At 40.1% G+C, this 20,098-nt stretch overlaps 1 protein-coding gene across 1 annotated transcript; it reads right to left on the reverse strand.

Moving 5' to 3' along the window:
- Window positions 1–2,132: 2,132 nt before the first annotated feature.
- elac1 (elaC ribonuclease Z 1) lies at window positions 2,133–18,212 on the reverse strand. Its single transcript, XM_028802578.2, has 3 exons — window positions 17,935–18,212; window positions 8,946–9,422; window positions 2,133–3,048 (listed from the first exon to the last, which is right to left on the reverse strand). Exons 1-3 carry the CDS (start codon window positions 18,089–18,091, stop codon window positions 2,576–2,578), a joined length of 1,107 nt encoding a protein of 368 aa, XP_028658411.1. The 5' UTR covers window positions 18,092–18,212; the 3' UTR covers window positions 2,133–2,575.
- Window positions 18,213–20,098: the final 1,886 nt, after the last annotated feature.

Raw genomic sequence — 20,098 nt, forward strand, 5'->3', positions numbered from 1 at the left:
CCCATGGTCTCGATCTTGCATGCCATGGTCGGCTGCTTAGTGAATTGTTAGTGGGCGTGGCTCTGTCTTGCCTGCCATGGTCGGCTGCCTAAGTGAATTATGTATATAGATATATAGAGATAATGGAATGCACAGAAAGCTGACTAAGCGCGACCTTTGACTTGCTGTGACATAAGCTTTGAAATAATTTCTTAACTGTTTCCTGATCTTGAGATTGCTCCACTCGTTCCTCACTAAGTGTACCTACCAAGCTTTTGTGTGTTTGGTATGCTGCAAAGTCTGGCAAGTCACCGGACAAGCCATACCACAGGCCATGGGTTTTAAACAAATAATATTTTGTGAAAGTACTGTATATACATTGTTAGTTCAGTTTTCTAATATTAGAAACAGTTGCATTTGCTTTTTCCAACAGTATATATACTTTAAACAGGGGTATTGGCCACGCCTGCTATATGTCGTCATCTTCTTGGATTTTCATCAATAACATCTTGTTATTCATCTCTCACATCTTATGGCAGGTTTACACTTACCCAACTGTTGACTGTCAAAGGTCTCAAAAGTATTTAGTTGAACAGAGATAGCCAAAGGTCCTAAGCAGTATCTTCCTGAGTATTTATACAGTACTCTTAACAGTATGTATTCACTGATGTGCTGTAGATGTCACAAAGAAAACTTTATTTAGCAATGTTTCTTTTGCTTCCTCTATATAGTATTTAGCTGTTCATTACTACTGGAAATTGAATAGACCTTTTTTAACATATTCTAAATTTTCATTTGCAGTAACTACTAACATCATGTGTTTGAATGTGGAATTCTTAAATTTATACATTTATGGAAGTTGACGTCACATGCAGAAATGGCACACGTTCGAGATGGAAAGATCCATATTGGCATTTTAAGAAGGCAAGCAGCACACGAGACACCTTGAAAATCCACCCCTTGAAGAGCTTTAAACTGATGACCCCATAACCCCAGAAGTTATTCTGGGTTGAGGTCACAATTAAATACTGACAGTCAACACTGCTCTATAATAACTCTATACGGCTGGGAGAAAAGGGTCAAGCCCCCTCTGCCCCTAGTTTCCACCGAAGACAAAAATGAAGACAAAAATGTGGAGGTGGTGAGGACACATAAGCACCTCAAAGTCTTTTTCCTCAAGATACTGAGGTCATTTGGTGTATACAGGTTACCTGTCCATATTTTCTACCAGACTGTTGCAACCAGTGCCATCTTCTATATAGTAGTGTGCTAAGAAAATGGTATTTACCTGTAGTGCAGGTGGTGCCAACAGACTAAAGAAACAGATTAAAAAGGCATGCTCAGCCCTGGAAATCAGACTGTGTAACTAGAGCACATGGTGCAATGAGGTCAGTGAGGAAGTTGCTTAGTATTTTGGAAAATGACTCTCACCTTCTGTATGCAGCCTTAGCTAAACAAAGGAGTACCTGCAGTGACAGAATGAGGCAACTGCATTGCTCAAAGGAGAGCTACTGTATGTTGGGTCACTCCTACCATGAGCCATTAATTTCTATAGTGACGTGATGCTAGACTTCTCTCATCACCCATTAGTACCAAGCCAGTCTAGCACACATCCTTAAGGAAGGCTCTACCCAAAAATGTTTTTTTTAATATGCTACTTACCCCATGTAATTATAGTGATGAATGAGAGAAATTTTAAATCTAACATTTTAATGCTGAGTGGAGATAAAGTTTCTGATGTAATAGGTGTCTATGGTCAAAATTGTGAAAATTGTGTCACTGTCCAAATATTTATGGACATAACTGTACAAATGCATGTGTTTGGGACACTGTGAGCATAAAACTGGATAACCTGACACATGGGTTAAGTGACACAAGTAAGTAAGTAAGTTTTTTTCCCAGAATGTTTTGATACTGTTCGCTGTTTGTCTAGCATTGGTCACAATAGAGTCCTAGTATATCAGAAACTCTGTTGCCTCTGTTATGCATTAAAACATGAAAAATAATATTCTTCTCAGCCATCTAAGCAAACTGTGTGGGTTAAGTAACATAAAAAGTCATTTTGGTATGGAGTATTCCTTTAAGATCAAACCTGTAAAATTTCATATACAATGCTTGAACAAATAGACAGAAGTTTAATGTTTTGTGTGATGTTTACTTTTATTTTCCAACTAAACCAAACATTGTTTACAGTGTGCAATTCATAAAGAAAATAAGTTAGAATTGAAGATTATATACCAAAACAGAATACATACAAGAGTTTTCAAATGATGACATTTAACTAAAATCTTAAGATTAATATTTAAAAGAGCGGATAGGTCACTGCATAAACTAGTACTTGTTTGTAAAATTTGCCAACTAATAACATTTTCCAGCTTGAAGATAATACATAAAAACTTCTACCTGTGAAAGAAAGTTAAAGTACAAGAGACAAGTTTTGAATAAACCCATATTTCCTGGATGCATGCAGAGTATAAGCTATCATTGTTATTCCTCCTGAGGTATACTGTAAGAAGGCACTACTGAGGAATTGCAAACAATTTGCTGAAAGTTAAAGAACTTTAAAAAATGAAGTCAACTTGTTAAATGGGTAGAACTATGACTTTTTTTTAATAGGAACACCTACTGACAAGAAATCCTCAGCTATTATAACTTCATTACCTTTAAATACACTTGCAGCTTGCAATTTCATCTCCATGATGTTATTTTCATCATCGTCCTTCAACAGAGAGGAAGGCTTATACCTCTGACTAAAATGATTAAGGACCAGTTGTTTTGCTTGACATGAGTTTGCAAAGTCTGCTGCCATGCTTGGTGTACTATGGCCATGTTCAAGGGCTTTGTCCTTCTGTGTGTCATCAAGTGTAGCCTCATGCACAAGCACATCTGCTTCCCAACAAAGTCTTTGAACAGCATCATCAATAAGGCCACTGCAGTCACCTAATATACACACTTTCCGTCCAGGGATAGAGGTCTGGACAACATCTGCTGAGTGGACAGTGACTCCATTTTCAAGTACAACAGATTCTCCATTCTTTAGTTTGCCATATGCCGGTCCTGGTCTTACTCCTTTATGCAGATGAACACAAAATAAACAAATAAATAAATTAACAAAATAATCATCAATTCAAGAATACCTTAATCTGCTTTTTCTACACAAAAGCAGGAATCAAAATAATATGAAATCTTCCCATTTTGCTCCAGAAGTCGATATTATACTATAAGGACTCTACAATCAAAGCTTACTGTTAAAGAAGTCTAAAGCAAAAGGAAAAGGGTAGCTGGATGCGTAATCTTTAAACTTAAAAAAATCATGAACAGAAAGAAAAAAGCAGTTAAAATAAATTAATATACTTTCTCTTCAGAATTATTCTTTTTAAATATTGACAGTTCAGGAAGTGAATGGTTCTCTTCCATTTTTCAGGCATTGATGTTCTACTGCGTCCAGCAAGGTTTCTTAATGACAGAAAGCACAACATGCCACTGAAAGAACAAAAAGTGCCCAAAAAGCCACCTAAGTCCAAATGAGTGATGTGACATCACTTGCTAAAAGGCTGCTACAGAAGAAGAACAGAAAGACACAGGTTCCGATCTGCCTGAAACTGCAGTTGCACAAGTAAGCTGGCCAGTATACTGCACACCCAGCAAGCTCCTGCCCTGATCAACAGCAAAGACAGTAGTGAAGACGGCTTGCATTTACTGCACAAAACAAGTACAAGGTTTTATCTGCTGGTCCAAAACCCCAATACAAACACCAGCTGGCTATGAGATGCCACCAGAGCACCATGTGAAAGAATCTACAGGGAACAATCTGAATCTGAACAAGGTGATAATTAAGCTGGGGATTGGATATGAAATAAATGAAAGAAATGACAGAGGGTTTGAATTATTCCAAGTAGGAAACAAAATACACGTTATTTAGAGAAGACAGGCTGAAGAATTAGAATGGTGGGAAGTGGACGTTTACTAGGCACTATATAAATAAAATGAATTATTATTATTATTATTACAGATGCAAGAAGTCATGTTTAACAAATATAATTAAATTATATGAGATAGTAACAAAAGTACTTGTTCAAGCAGCTCATACAATGCTGTTTATCCAAATTTTAGAATTTGTTTTCATACAGTACTATACAAGAGGATAGGGATCAAACTAAAAGAAGCACGACTCGTGATGGCACAAGTTATAATGTGAAAAATGATGCAAAAACTGAGGTCCCACCCGGATCAGCACTGGGGTTACTGCTCTTTTTAATTTATTATCTATGATGTGGATAAAAATGTAGCTAATATGCGGACATGGGTAAACACAGAAAAAATTGTGATTATTTCATGTGAATTTTATACATTTTTGGGCGCTGCATTCCAAAATGAAAACCTTTTCTTCTCCATCATGTTACATTTTTTCACAAAATAAATTTAGTTACCAATTATTGTTTTTGCACAATAACTCATTAAATATCAATATTTTATTTTAATGATAATTGGTTTGTATTTAGCATCTTTTAATATTAAATTCTAGGTGTAAAGCTTTTAAAAATCTTGTCAAGAAAATTAACTCCAATGACTACCATTGGTTCACATGTGGGGATTTGAAAAGTTCTTTGCACCTTACCGAGTCTGTAGTCAGGGCATACACAATTCCCATGCTTTCTCAGTGGGTTTGACATCAGAGCCAAGTATTTACACCGAGTTCAGAAGCTACACCATGATAACAAAAACATCATCAGACCTAATTTGGTGGATTCAGATAAGGTGTTGCCATCATGGCTTCAATTCTATGCTTGGTTTACTGAAGCAGTTTGTCAAAGCCCTGCCAAAAGATGGAGCCTGTTTTAAGTACATGTCCTCAAAGTTTCCTGGTTCGTCTAATGCTAAACTGAAGGAGGGATTTTTTTCTGGATCCGATCTTAGAAAACTGATTTCTGATACAGAATTTGATAGTGCCCCCACGACTCTGGTCTTGATTAAGCGGGTTAGAAATTGAAATGACAATTTGTTGAACTACCTGGAATCAGAGACTTGGGGATCTTTTAAAGAACTAATTTCTAAGCTTTTAGGTTACAGTGAAGAATTTAAGGAATTGGGTTGCATCATGAGTCTCAAAGTTCACGTTTTGGATTTACATTGGGATGCTGACCACAATACGCTTTTGTAGTCATCTTCTGCCCAATGTCTGTGTTCTTTTGGCCATTTTAACCGTTTCTGTTTGTTTGCTAGTTTCATATATGGCTATATCTTTGAAACTTTGCCCCTAAAGCCAGCATCCCAGAATCGTCTTTTCACTGTTTTCACAGAGGTCTCTTCCTGGTGATACCTGTTAGGGCTCGTTTATACTTCACTCTCAGAACACGTACGCGCATGCATTATGGCTGCCACGCGTTTCCAGCATTCATTTGATGCGTCCTCTGAGCAGGTCCTCAGAAATTAATGCGACATGTGTGCGAGTTGCAGTACCAGCAAAAAGTTGGGGGGGCGCAGTGTGATAAAAGTTGGAATGTGATGTCAGTGTCTCTGTTTACTATCTACATGTGACAGAAAGTCGCTATGTGGACGGATGTGCGTGCTTCGATGTTTGATGAATGGTTCGAAGTGGTGAAGCAAAATGCCGACATACAGATGCATTCATGGTGCTTTTATATTTAAGCGTCACATATTCCCCATCATAATGACACGATAAATTTTACAAGTCTCACATACCATCTTTTGTGCCGTCTTTTTTTTTTTTTTTTTGCAACTTCACAACAGCAACATAATGTACAGCGCTGTATTTGAGCCACAGAGAAAAAATATTAAGGTCATGGTGAAAAGGTGTATTTTGTGATTAAAGTGGGAATTTCAGATTTAATCTCGAAATGCCCACTTTAAACTCATAGTTTACTTTATCATTAAAGCAGACCGTCGTAAACGTCATCCCAGTTTTTAATCACTACGAGCTTCTGGGGCTTCCTCCTGACCTGACAGCAGCAGCAATAGATCACCACACAGAACACATTAAATGTATGATATTCCAACTCTCTGCAATTTAGAATCTTTAGATTTATACTTGATATCACTTTCATGATGAAATGCATTAAAGTATGTATGTTACATTTTACAGATAAATCGTTAATTTCATTTAAATAATGAATACTGTTAATAATTACACACATGGGGGTGACACGGTGGTGGAGTGGTAGCACTGCTGTCTCGCAGGGAGTCACGTCACTGGAATTCCCTGCCTGGAGTTCTCATGTTTTCCTGCTGGGTTTCCACATTGTGCTCCGGTTTCCTTCCAAAGATATGCAGATTTGGCGACACTAAAATGACGCCAGTGTTTGTGAGTGCTTGTATTCACTTTGTGATGAGCTGATGCCTTGTCTAGGGAATGTTTCTGCCTCGTGCCAAATGCTTGCTGGAATGGACACACCCCTGGATTGATGGATTTAATCATTAAACATCCTTTCCAGGGATATTGTGGTAAGGTGTCCTCGGAATTTAATGGGTGTTCCAGGCAATTCACAACACAGCTAAGCCGAACCTGTTCTCACCATGAAAATATCTCGCACTGCCACCTGGTGGATTCTTCCAGATTTATGCAAAGTACCCGTGCAAGTATAAACAGTAAAACACTTGCGTAGCAGGAGCGTCCACTGGAGCATGCGTCGCATGAAGTATAAACCTAGCCTTACATTGCATGCACTGAATGTATATTTTTGTAAATATTGCAGAATGTTTCTCTGTTTATGTTTCAACCAATGTTTTGTATTTATGTTCCATTTTTTCCATACTCTATTAGTAACTAATATATAGCATACTGGGCACATTGCAGTGCTGCTAGTACAGTAGTTATTATTTGTTTCATTTTCACGGTGGCACAGTGCTAGCACTGCTTCCTTGCAGTAAGGAGGCCTGGGTCCTTCCTGTATGGAGTTTGCATGTTCTCCCTGAGTCTGTGTGGATTTCTACCAGGTGCTTGGACTTCCTCCTACAGTCCAAATACATGCAGATGAGGTGGACCGGCAGCATTAAATTGGCCTTGGTGGGTGAGTGTGTTGTGCCCTGCAATGGACTGAATCCCTGTCCAGGGTTTGTTCCTGCCTTGCACCCTGCGCTGGCTGGGGCAGTCTCCAGCACGTCCCGCAACCCTGTTCAGGAGAAAGCGGGTTACTAAATGACTACAAATAGAAAATATCAATAAAGATTAATGGCCACCTGAATATACTTCTGTCTACCACTGAGCCTAACTAGAGACCCTGTCCTTCCTTGTGACAATTTACTAACATGTAAAATGCAGTTTACATAAAATTGAAGTTGTCTAACATGAACTAGTCTGGCCTGGTATACTACTTTAAAGGAATACTTCATCCAAAAATGATTATGTTCCATGGATAAGTAACATATGGCTAGGAATGGCTGAGAAAAAAAAATGAATCTCATGCTTTCATGCATAATGGAGAGTGTCACAAGAATGAGTTGGAGACATCATAAAGAGTTGGGGCAGCCACCCTTATTATTTTCTCGGCTGCAAAAGTCATGTTTCTATGATAGCACGATGTGCCTACATCAGAGTCCAAAACAGAACTGCCTGTACTGAGGCAAGATGGCAGTTTTAATAGCCCGGAGGGTAAATTACATCATTGGTGCAGGAACTGGGAATGGTTTCCTCGTGCCTGGAAGTGACATCATTGGGGCTGGAACAGGCGTGATTTCCCGGGAAAGGTCTGCAAGGGACTGAGAGAGATAGTCAGTACACTCCGCCGTCCCCTGGCCTGACGTTGAATTACTATTGTTTAGGCCCTTTAGCTGTTTCCTATGCGCACATGTGACAAGAAAAAAATGTTTATAATATAATACAAATCAATAATGACCAATATTGTGAAACAGCAAATGATGTGGGGAAAAAAAGAATACAAACATTCCACTAAAAGCATGTCGCGTAATCCACAAGTCAGTCTCCCTGTCAAATATTCAAAATGCACAAAACACATGCTTTTTTGTTAAAAAAAAAAAAATCAGAGCACATCATAAACAGGAAAACTAAAGCCACATGGAACTGACTTTTTAAACTGAATATCCACTTCTCCCCATCATTTGTTTGTCGAGAGTTCTGTCTGCTAAAAACTGTATGGGGTAAGTAACATATAAAGAAAAAGGCTTCTTTATTCCTCTGGTTTTTATAAGACATGTCAAATCCACCAAGTTGTGAACAATCTCCTAGCGTACAATATGGAAAATCCTATCATTTAGTATGGGTATTAGTAAATAGTATTATTTATTACGCAGTTATTTTAGCTTCTAATTGACATCTCATCAGCCACATCCTAGTATTAGATAGATAGATAGATAGATAGATAGATAGATAGATAGATAGATAGATAGATAGATAGATAGATAGATAGATAGATAGGTAGATTTTATTAATCCCAAGGAGAAATTCACATACTCCAGCAGCAGCATACTGATAAAAAACAATATTAAAGATATTACTGTGTCTTTAAACCGTGGTATATGTTTGGGTGATTTCCATTCTCTTTTCTTTTTGTCCTCTGTGTTAAGCAACCATTCAGAGCTTCCTGACTAGAATCTCACCGAGTACATTATTTTTCTTAGATCCTACAAAGGTCTCAGATATCACTGCATTTCAAATGACTTTCTAATACTTCCATTGAACAGACCCTACTAATTTCTTAGTCCAGTAAAACTGACCTGCAGTCCATAATACTGCAAAACTCTCCTGGCTCCTGGAAAGTTCCATAAGCAGAGTAGTCAAAACAGTAAAACTCGAACAAATACTATATATATATATATATATATATGCCTCAGAAAGATCTTACCTTTCAGTTATTTGCACCTTTTTAAACTTCCCAATTAATATTCATTTATAGGTGCACTCATTTCATTCACAGAAATAATGGTAAAAAATGCTATTTCTGATAAACAATGAACATTTTTACATAACCAAAAAAAAAAAAAACAATTACCGAGTTCCTTTAATTTTTCAACATTTAACCTCCCAGGGCGTTCTCTTTCTTGCACTGTAAAACCGAAAGAAGGTATTCGATGATAAAGTCGAAATGCTTTAACAACAAACTGCTCATTTTCTAGCAGGGTGTAGCACTTCTCTTCAGGGTCAAGATAAATTGTCCTTCCTTCCTGCTCTTGTGGGTGCAGTTCGCCATCACATTCTGTCTTGACTGAATCAATCATGCCTTCTGTTGGACTCTGATCTGCTGTTGGAACAAATTCATGGACTATATACGGAAATAGCAATTGAGAATTAGATAGTTCCAAACTGACACGGAGAAATTTCCTCAGTCCCGCTGGTCCATAGATATGCACAGGCTGTTGTTCTTTGCCAGCTGTGGTACTACAGTTGAGACTTAATGTGCACAAAAGCCCAGGCAAACCAAACATGTGGTCTCCATGTAGATGAGTAATGAAAATCTTTGTTATTCTACCTAAAACAACATAAAAAAACAATGTATTTTTCTCCTACAACATAAGGGTTTGTTTGTAAAGAAGGTAAATATGCAATTGTAACCACATACAATTTACTCAAAGGTGTTTATTTACTGTTACCTGACGCTTGCTTCACCCACCTGCATAACCACAGAGTATTCAAGAGTACAAAAGAGATGAACGTAGCCTGATAAAACACAAGCAGGGATAAGTGCAAATTTAAAATTTTTTGTCTCCTCATGCATTCCTGAGTTGCTGAAGAATTTAATACATTATATGCAGAGTCTCATTGTGCAAAAAAAACCTCACACTGGTTCCATTCCATCTGAACTAGTGTGGTGCTAATTCTCTCTCTCTCTCATTGTGCCCAAAGGCAATACAGGGTTTTTTGAGAGTAACAACAAACAGGCAATTTAATGGGAAAAGAAAGACACTAAGATGAGCACAGTGTTCTTCAGATTACGAAAAAGATTGAGCAGCGCTAAAGAAAGTCCAGACAAGAATGACCAGGCTGATTCTGGTATGGAAGGCTATGAGGAGAGACTGAACCATTTCAGTTAAAGTATACCGAGATTAAAAGGTGACCTGATCAAAGTGTTAATTATCCATCCATCCATTTTCCAACCCGCTGAATCCAAACACAGGGTCACGGGGGTCTGCTGGAGCCAATCCCAGCCAACACAGGGCACAAGGCAGGAACCAATTCCGGGCAGGGTGCCAACCCACCGCAGGACACACACACAAACACACCCACACACCAAGCACACACTAGGGCCAATTTAGAATCGCCAATCCACCTAACCTGCATGTCTTTGGACTGTGGGAGGAAACCGGAGCGCCTGGAGGAAACCCACGCAGACACGGGGAGAACATGCAAACTCCACGCAGGGAGGACCCGGGAAGCGAACCCAAGTCCCCAGGTCTCCCAACTGCGAGGCAGCAGCGCTACCCACTGCGCCACCGTGCCGCCCAGTGTTAATTATGAAAAGAGTTAGTACACCAGATCCTGCCTCTTGCTTTAAAATGAGTTCAACAAGAACGCGGGGACACATAAATATATATATGCAGGTTATCCCTGTGTCTGCGGGGGTTACCTTCAAGTTCTCCGGTTTCTGCCCACAGTCCAAAGACATGCAGGTTTGGTGAATTTGTGATGCCCTAGTGTGTGTTTGGTGTGTGTGTGTATGTGTGCATTTGCCCTGCAACAGATGGGCGTCCTGTCAAAGGATTTGTGCCCTGTGCTAGCTGGGATAGGCGGCAGCCCCCACCACACCCTGGATTTTATTTTTATTTTTATTTTTTTTCTCCAGCCATCTGGAGTTTTTTTTTTTTTTTTTTCTCTGTCCTCCCTGGCCATTGGACCTTACATTTATTCTATGTTAATTAGTGTTACCTATTTCTATTTTCTTATTTATTTTGTCTTTTTTCTCTTTCTTCATAATGTAAAGCACTTTGAGCTACATCATTTGTATGAAAATGTGCTATAGAAACAAATGTTGTTGTTGTCCAGATTAAATAAGTTAGAAAATGACAAATGACACACACACACATAACACATACTATGCTCAACTCTAGCACTTTTGGCATCCACTACATTACTATATGCATCTTTCTATATGTATAAACAAAGAACAACAAATAATTTAAGTTTTAAATTCTGTTCTTGGTTTACTTTTCTGGAAACTGCTATGTCTCTATATAACAAGTCAAGTCAAGTTGGGGAGCATGCACTGGTACAGTGCGTTGCCGCACCCACTACACAATGAAACAACTCGGGATCCCGGTTTGCAACCCCCCAGGCAGACACGTGGTTCAGTCCCACCCTCTGGAAATGACCCTCTATCTGCCACAGCCAGGTGTTACGTGGGCGACCCCTTGGTCTGGTCCAGCCACTCGAGTCCCCAACAATGAGGATCTTACGAGCTGGATCACCCTCGGGGAAACGCGCCTCATGGCCGTAAAGCCGTAACTGACGCTCCCTCACAATGCAGGTAATGTGCCTCATTCGGAACTCCATGAGCAACCGTTCATTCGACACAAAGTCAAACCAGCGGTACACAAGGATTCTCCAAAGAGACGCAGTACTGAAGGAGTCCAGTCTTCGTCTCAGGTCACTGGATACCGTCCATGTCTTGTAACCATATAGCAAGACAGGAAGCACCAGGACACTAAAGACTTGGACCTTCGTCCTTTTGCATAAATATCGGAAGCGCAACACACCCCTTTCCAGTGACCTCATGACCCCCAATGCTCTCCCAATCCGTTTACTGAGTTCATAGGAAGAGTCACCAGAGGCATGAATGTCACTGCCAAGGTAAGTAAACCTCTCAACAAGGTCAACACTCTCTCCGGAAAACAGACACACTGCTGACGGCTGTGCCCAAGAGGTCATTAAAGGCCTGGATCTTGGTTTTTATCCAGGACACTCGCAAGCCCAGACACTCGGACTCCTTGCTCAGTCTCTCGAGCGCCCCGATCAGAGCCTCCATTGACTCCGTGAAGATCACAGCATCGTCAGCAAAGTCAAGATCCGTTAACCTATATAAAACTTATATATCCATCTCTATAACACTGCACAACAAAGTTTTTGCTTCTTGAACAATGTTGGGTGTTTCTTATAGATTTCTGGGTGCTGATCACGAATTTCACATCAATTTACCCATCACATGCCATTTCAGAGAAATCTTCAGTTTTGTCATGATTTTTTCTTATATTTGTATCCAAACATTTTCTCTCCCATAAGTGACTTATCAACAACGGTTTGTGCAGCCCGGGCATGTCCAGGCATGGAATCAGGCCAGGTTGGAAGCTGTTCTGTGGAAGTTGACATCCTGGGCAGGTCTGAACGAGCTTGACGCTGTCTCAGCATGCTATAAAGGTGGCTTGCATATACCAGTCCTGCTCATTTGGTTAATATAGGTAGTCAGTGTGTATGTATAGTATCAGTATAGTATAGTATCTGTAGCAATATAACAGTAAGTAAGCTTGATGCTATAGACGTTTTGGTGTCGGGCGATATGTCTTGTCAATGTTGTAACAGCCACGATACATTCTGCTATATCTGTGGCGAATATACACTTGCGCCTTGGAGATGTTGGATGACTGCTCTTGTGAAGAAAGCTTATCATCTGTATTTTGGCTGCAAAATTGGTGATTAAGACAAGGAATGGGCACCTCACATTTCCTGTGCGACATGTGCTGTCAGTCTGAGAGCCTGGCTCAGAGGCACTCAAAAGACGATGCCGTTTGCTGTTCCAATGATATGGTGAGAACAAAAAGACCATGTAATGAACTGTTACTTCTGTTTGACTAATGTGTCTGGTTTCTCTGCCAAAAACAAGAGGTCAATTGAATATCCTAACCTGCCTTCAACAATGAGACCCGTGCCACATAACGACAATCTTCCAATTCCGAAACCACCAGAGGATTTGACCTTAGACGAACCAGATGAAGAAACTGCAATGCAGAGTACTGACAGTGACATTGACCCGGATTTTGAACTGTGCTCATCAGGCGATCCACATCTGATAACACAGTCCGAAGTGAACGATTTGGTCAGAAATTTGGGTCTGTCAAAAGCAAAAGCCGAGCTGCTGGGTTTGAGACAGCAGGAATGGTGTTTATTGTCACCAGGTACGAAAATTTCTGTGTTTCCAAGCCGAAATCATGATATAACCAAATTTTTTGTCCAAGTCGACAGTCTCTGTTTCTGTTGTGACATTGAAGGATTGTTAACGGCCTTGGGTTGTGATCACAACCCGGAAGAGTGGCGTCTCTTCATTGATTTGTCAATGTTAATAAGCCTGAAAGCTCTTCTGCTACACAATGGCAACATTTATCCTTCAGTACCTGTTGGCTACACAGCACACATGAAAGAAATGTATGAGAATATGGAACTGTTGCTGAAGCACGTCCAGTATAGCAGGTACAACTGGAATATCTATGGAGATCTTAAAGTCGTTGCTCTGTTACTAGGACGGCAGCTCGGCTATACAAAGTAGTTTTGTTTCATCTGTGAATGGGACAGCCGTGCCAAAGAGTCGCACTATTCACAACAGAACTGGCCACTCCATAAAAAGTTAATTCCAGGGCAGAAAAATGTGGCACATGAATCGCTTGTCGACCCGGCAAAGATATTTTTGCCTCCTCTTCACATAAAACTGGGACTCATGAAGAATTTCGTGAAAGCACTGAGCAAGGAAGGTGAAGGTTTTCGTTATTTAAGACAGAGGTTTCCAAGAATAACTGACGCCAAGAGGGCATTTTTGTTGGCCACCAGATCAGACATGTTATGAGTGACAAGCAGTTTGAAGATCTGTTAGTTGGGCCAGAAAAAAATTGCCTGGAAAGCCTTCAAAGATGTTGTTGACAATTTTGTGGGCAATTACAGAGCCCCAAACTCCATTCAGCTGGTAGACAAACTTCTCAAAGCATACAAGACAATGAAGTGTTTTAATTAATGAATTAATTTCCTCCACTCACACTTGGGCTTCTTCCCCGCAAATCTCGGTGCTGTCAGTGACGAACAAGGTGAAAGGTTTCACCAGGACATTGCTACGATGGAGAAACGATACCAGGGCAACTGGAATCTGTCAATGCGTGCTGACTACTGTTGGACACTGCAACGTGATGCACCAGACATTGAATACAAAAGAAAATCAGGAGCAAAACACTTTTAATTCTATTGAATTTAATAGCTTATGCGAAACTTAAACGTGACTAAATACGTTATTGTCAGTAAACATATAAATGTCTATTTCTCAGAGTTCCTACGTGAGGCAGTAAAACCAAAACTATATTTGTGCATACCCAGTAGGTACCTGTCACAAAGCAAAAACTTTTCAGGAAGCAAAACTTTTCAAAAAAATTGTTGTGCAGTGTAATTTGATAAATATTCACATGCTAAATTTTGTTTAACTTGTCTAATTCTCAGCTGTTTTTGATAAAAAATTAAAAACACATCACATTCCTTTTATCAAACAGAATTTTGGGGTCTGGTTTGTTCCATTACTAAACTTTGCCTAACTGTTTTGGCCCATGAATATTTAATGTTTTTGATTTCTGGTTACCAGCTCTAAATGGTTATCACTATCTACAAATACTGGTTATTTTCTGAATCAAAATTATTGGCCAGTCACACATATCTAATTTCAGACGTCATCTGCATTAATGGAGCAGTAAAGTAGTTTTAGTTTGACCTACAATGTTGTTTAATGTTCGTTTGGTTGGGTAGGATGAGGAGCAACCTTTCAGAGAAAAGTCAACACACATGATTTTCCCACAATATTTGTCTGGAAGGGTATACTCATCCGTATGTCATTTTTTTGTTGTATTTGCAAGCAGGCACAAAGATGAGCCTCACTGTAAAGTAATTAAGAACTAAATATATGCTGGTTTTGCAATACCCTTGCTTACCACCTGTACTGTAAACCAGCAAATGATATTATTTTAGTGTGTTACTACTGGTTCCATTGTTATTTTATCTCATTTCTTTTAACCTGTATTTTTAAATATAATATGGTTGTTTTTTTCCTTGCTTGTAGCATTGGTTATGTTTCATGAAAAGTAGTGTTGTTTCTGCTTTTTGTACCCAGTTGAAGAGGAGCTTGTAATTTCATTGCAGTTAGTTTACAATGACGATAAAGGCTTTCAATTTAATTCAGGTCAATTCAAATAAAAGTGTCAACCAGCATCATGTGCACACTAAACACATTGGCACATGAGGTCAGGAGATGACCTGAAGTGCTCTCACTCTTTCTATATATGTATGTATGTACTATATATAGACTGCTCAAAAAAATTAAAAATGCCAGTTTTTATTTCAGAGTATAGCATCAAGTCAGGGAAACTTCTGGGCTATTGGTCTCGTCAGTCAAGTAGCTGAGGTGGGTTGTTAATCAGTTTCAGCTGCTTTGGTGTTAATGACATTAACAACAGGTGCACTAGAGGGACAACAATGAGACGACCCCCAAAACTGGAATGGTTTAACAGGTGGAGGCTATTGACATTTTTCCCTCCTCATCTGTTTTTTCACTAGTTTTGCATTTGGCTACGGACAGAGTCACTCCTGGTAGCATGAGGCCATAGCTGGACCCTATAGAGCTGGCACAGGTGTCCAACTTCTCCAGGATAGCACATCAATATGTGCCTTTTCCAGAAGGTTTGCTGTGTCTCCCAGCACAGTCTCAAGGGCATGGTTGAGATTCTAGGAGACAGGCAGTTACTCTAGGAGAGCTGGGAGAGGGCCTCATGTGGCGAGAGTATGCAGGCAGTTCTTGGAGGATGAAGGAATTGATACCATTGACTGGCCCCCACGCTCGCCTTCCTAAATCCAATAGAACACCTCTGGGACATTATGTTTCGGTCCATCCGACACTGCCTTGTTGCACCTCAGACTGTCCAGGAGCTCAGTGATGCCCTAATCCAGATCGGGGAGGAGATCCCCCAGGACACCATCTGTCTATATATATACTAGGGTGCTAATGCGATCTTTACTTTCATTTTTTTGGGGCTGTCGAATTTTATTACTTTCATTATCTCTAACCTGCTCTGCATGTGTATCGCTCCAACATTTTTTAATTCTTTACGACGTTCTACTTTGCCATCTACTCATTGTGGGCAAATTGAAGTGCTCCCAGGTACAGCATAAAAAAGGTCTGCTTCACTTCATTCGAGGAGCCAGAGTCAGGAAGAAGTGGGACGAAGCTTGCCAGAGGAGGAATGGAGGCAGAAAATGTGTATATTATAGATACATATATATATATATATGTATCTATATATATATAAATAAATGAGAGAGAGAGAGAAGAAGAGAATGTTTTGAACTGTGCTGTGTTTATTGGTGATTTGTAGTGTGCTGTGTGCTGGGGAACAGATTACCGGGTTTCTACAGCGGAAAATAAACCGTGTGTTGCTGGACTTGTGCCTGGTGTCTGTCTGTGCCGGGTTTGGGGAGCTGGTGTACCCCCTGGTGGCCACAATTTATTATAAAGTTGTGTACAGTAGTCACAGTTTGCCAATTTCCATTTATGAATGTAAATCTCCAATAAAAAAAGGTCAACAAATAAGGCCGCAGTGCAAAGGGGAAATGGCAACAGCACACTTATGTTTTACTGTATTTGAAGCAGAAGTGTTGTTTCTTCCTTGTTCCTACTGAAATGCGGCACTTACAGTAATGTACTTGTCACAAACAACTTATTATGTTGCTGACCTAATGCAGATTGTGGAGTCCTTTAGCATGTGAAAACTTAATTTACCGGTAACGTGTATACTGCATTTGTTTTGGTCTACACTGGGTTACAACTCTTTTTAAAGATGAGTTATATTGTAGGCTAAATTTGGATTTTTTGAACTCTTGCCTAACTTTATAATTTATGAAGAGTTTACTAGAAAAATTACATACAACTGAATTAAAAAGATGAAAAGTTGTGATTTAGACCTCTTAGATTTCTGAACAAACAATGAGCACTCATCTGGAAGTACAATGCAGGAGTAAGCAACGCGGATTTTTTGGACTTCTCAAACAGAAAAGAGACTTGTCTCCCTGATGGCTTGTGTTTTGGGGAAGAAAAACATGGGGGGGGGAGGGGGTTTAGGTTGCGGCCTTACTTTCTGTCTTGGAAAGCATTTTTCAGCACTGACTCCATCAGGCAGTCAGTGGCTGTCAGGAAAAAGGTGCGAACTGTCGATTCTTTGTAAATGTGAAACTGTGCTGGAAAGTTGGCACAGTAGCATCTAATACTAATGCATTGCCATGTCTAGCTGTATAATGTGACATCCCAACAAGATCAGCAACTGCAGTTGACAATTTTGACATCACTTTCCGAAAGCTTTAGGGCAAGGACACTGATTCATGTGTGCGTGCCCGTGTGTGATCCACCTACTTATCTATGGTTACTCTCAGTCCAAGCCCCATACATCAACACGTGTCTCAAAAGGCATCAGATCATCGAACCCTTCTGGCAATGTCATTTCAAAAGGCCGCACGTTCACATGTACGAATTAATGACAGATGCACAGATTCATTAATTACTGCTTTGTGAACACTGGTAACAACACATTATTCACACTACACGTATGTAATACATGCCCGCCGGTTGTACATTTCATTTTCTATTTATTTCCTATCTACTTTGCGCACATTAAAGCAGCATCGGAACCAGAAGCGGATGGTCTTTACGTCATTTGGGCATGTCATATTTTACTATCTTAAAATTCTCGATTAACTCGTATTGTGGCGGATTTAAACTCAGTCAAACCAAAACTGCTCTAAACATTCGCGGTTTTTAATTGGACTTTTAGCATTACCGCACGACGTCTTTATTGACCTTTCGAAACATTAGTCAACTACTCCCAAACTTTATTTTTAGCAGCCTAAACTTTGATAAGCCACGTCGCAGAAGGAGGCGTTTTCCATCTTATGCCTGATGACTTGTCATTTTGTCTTGAAAACGCTGAATAAGCAAACTCTATTCGCCACTTTAATGCTATTATTTAAATCATGTAGCTCACCTGCTTTCAAATGGCTTCTCATAAGCTGTGTCTGCGTTCCCTCTCCACAGTCAAAAAGCCAACAGTCGCCCTCCGTGCGGAGCACCAAAGCAGAGGCGCTCCTGTATGGAGACGGGTAAGCTGCCCCAGTCCCTAAGAAAACTAACTCCATGGACATTGGATATAAAACTGTTGAGGTACGAGGACCAGACTACAGCGTGAAAAACTCTCCGTCAGGATGCGCAGGATACAAACAACCTGATTGGACGAAAAGGCAACAGAAGGGGAGGATTGCACAGGATCGACCAATGGAGTGGAGGCAGAGGCGTACTCAAGGGACAGATGGCGCTTGTATTGGTCAATCAAAATGTTGTCTAACATGTTTATTGGCAAATTATCATGTCTGTCTTGCCCAACCGCTTAACTCAGTAGCCACCAAGCATTGTTTTAATGAATGGCCGTATTTTTTTGTGTTAATTATTTGCAGTCCGTACTTACCTTTTAATCATCCAGAAAATCGCCTTCTTTCTCAATATTTCATGGGAGTCGCTGTTGCAGCAACAAGCTGTGCTTACAACCCAGTCTCCAGGTTTTCTTGGGTAACATCCATATGCTTTCCGAGGTACAATTCCACTACCATGACCTGGGCCATGCCTTGTATAACTCACGTTGGTGTCGTCCAAAGGGTATCCTTCCTACATATCCAAACCCCCTCAACCAACTTCTCTTCATATGGAGAAGCAGCCCTTCCACTCCGAGCTTACCGAAGTGTCCGAGAAAGCGAACCCAAGTAACGCCGGACAGAAGTCTCATTTCAGCCGCCTGTACTCACTTGCAAGTAAGTGATTACACAGAACTCGTGGCAATGGGGGACGACAGACATATCGAGTGACTTGTTATTATAACGACATTTCAGGTCAGACATACTGTAACAGTGATGCAGCGTCAGGCCGCTATATTTGTAATATTACGTACCTTTAGACATGATCTTAAGTGAGTGCAGACGCAACTTTTAAAATTCTGTACATTTTCAAATTCTGTTTTCAAACCCGATGGTTCGCCGAACACTGGTAGTGAACCTTTTAGTTTTAAGATTCAGGGCCGTCTTACCAGCATCATAGGATGGATACCCCCCGAAAGGGCAAAGTAGTGTGCTGTGGCTCCTGTTTTGATAGCAAAACAGAAACATTAATAGGCATTAGAAACATCGTGGGACCTTGGCCAGTACTCATACGCTAAGAAGGCCCTGTTAAGATTAGCAACTTTTTAAAAAAGGGTTCATGTCCCAGGTCAGGCCTATGCAGAGTTTGCATGGCCTTTGTGTCCTCTCATTGTCCAAAAACATGCACATTGGGTGAACTGGTGATGCTAAATTGGCCTGGGTGTGTATGTGTTTGCCCTGCTATTGACTTGCACCCTGTGCTAGCTGGGATAGGCTCCAGCCCCCCTTGGTGCCTGGTCTGGATTAAGCAGGTTAGAAAATAACATTTAGGAGATCAGTGGCATTTCTGCATTAAGGGCTAGTTAAACATATAGCCCCTACTTACAGTGGGTATAGAAAAGAATCGCCCCCTTCGAAATATTCCCATTTTTTTGCTTTACAGCCTTTAACAGCAACAACAACATTTATTTATATAGCACATTTTCATACAAAAAAGTAGCTCTAAGTGCTTTACATAATGAAGAAAATAAAATAAAAATAAAAGACAAAATAAGAAATTAAAATAAGACAACATTAGTTAACATAGAAAAAGAGTAAGGTCCGATGGCCGGGGGGACAGAAAAAACAAAAACTCCAGACGGCTGGAGAAAAAAATAAAATCTGCAGGGGTTCCAGGCCACGAGACCGTCCAGTCCCCTCTGGGCATTCTACCTAACATAAATGAAATAGTCCTCTTTGTATTTAAATGAAAACACACAAACCAATATTTTTTCCAGCTTTACTTACTCAATGCAGTCTATAACATCCAAGTGAAAGATATCACAGCTACAGTTCAGAAGAATTTAAAAAAATAAAAAACAAGAAATACTGAGATTAATAAAGGTTCACCCCCCTCCTAAACTCAGTCAGGTGTAAGTGCCCACCATTTCCATTGCAGACCATGGTTACTGGCTTCCACCTGTGATCAATTGTAATCCGTGTGATTAGTGAAGCATAAAAACAGCTGTTCCTGGAGCATTCCCT

The sequence above is a fragment of the Erpetoichthys calabaricus genome, chromosome 5 (assembly GCF_900747795.2).
Source record: "Erpetoichthys calabaricus chromosome 5, fErpCal1.3, whole genome shotgun sequence".
Lineage (NCBI taxonomy): Eukaryota > Metazoa > Chordata > Cladistia > Polypteriformes > Polypteridae > Erpetoichthys > Erpetoichthys calabaricus.

Coding starts and splice junctions, on each gene's coding strand:
- elac1 (XM_028802578.2), bottom strand. CDS start 18,091: ATGTCCATGGAGTTAGTTTTCTTAGGGACTGGGGCAGCTTACCCGTCT. Junction 9,423..17,934: donor GAGAAGCCATTTGAAAGCAG/GTGAGCTACATG, acceptor ATGTTGTTTTAG/GTAGAATAACAAAGATTTTC. Junction 3,049..8,945: donor TGAAAAATTAAAGGAACTCG/GTAATTGTTTTT, acceptor ATCTGCATAAAG/GAGTAAGACCAGGACCGGCA.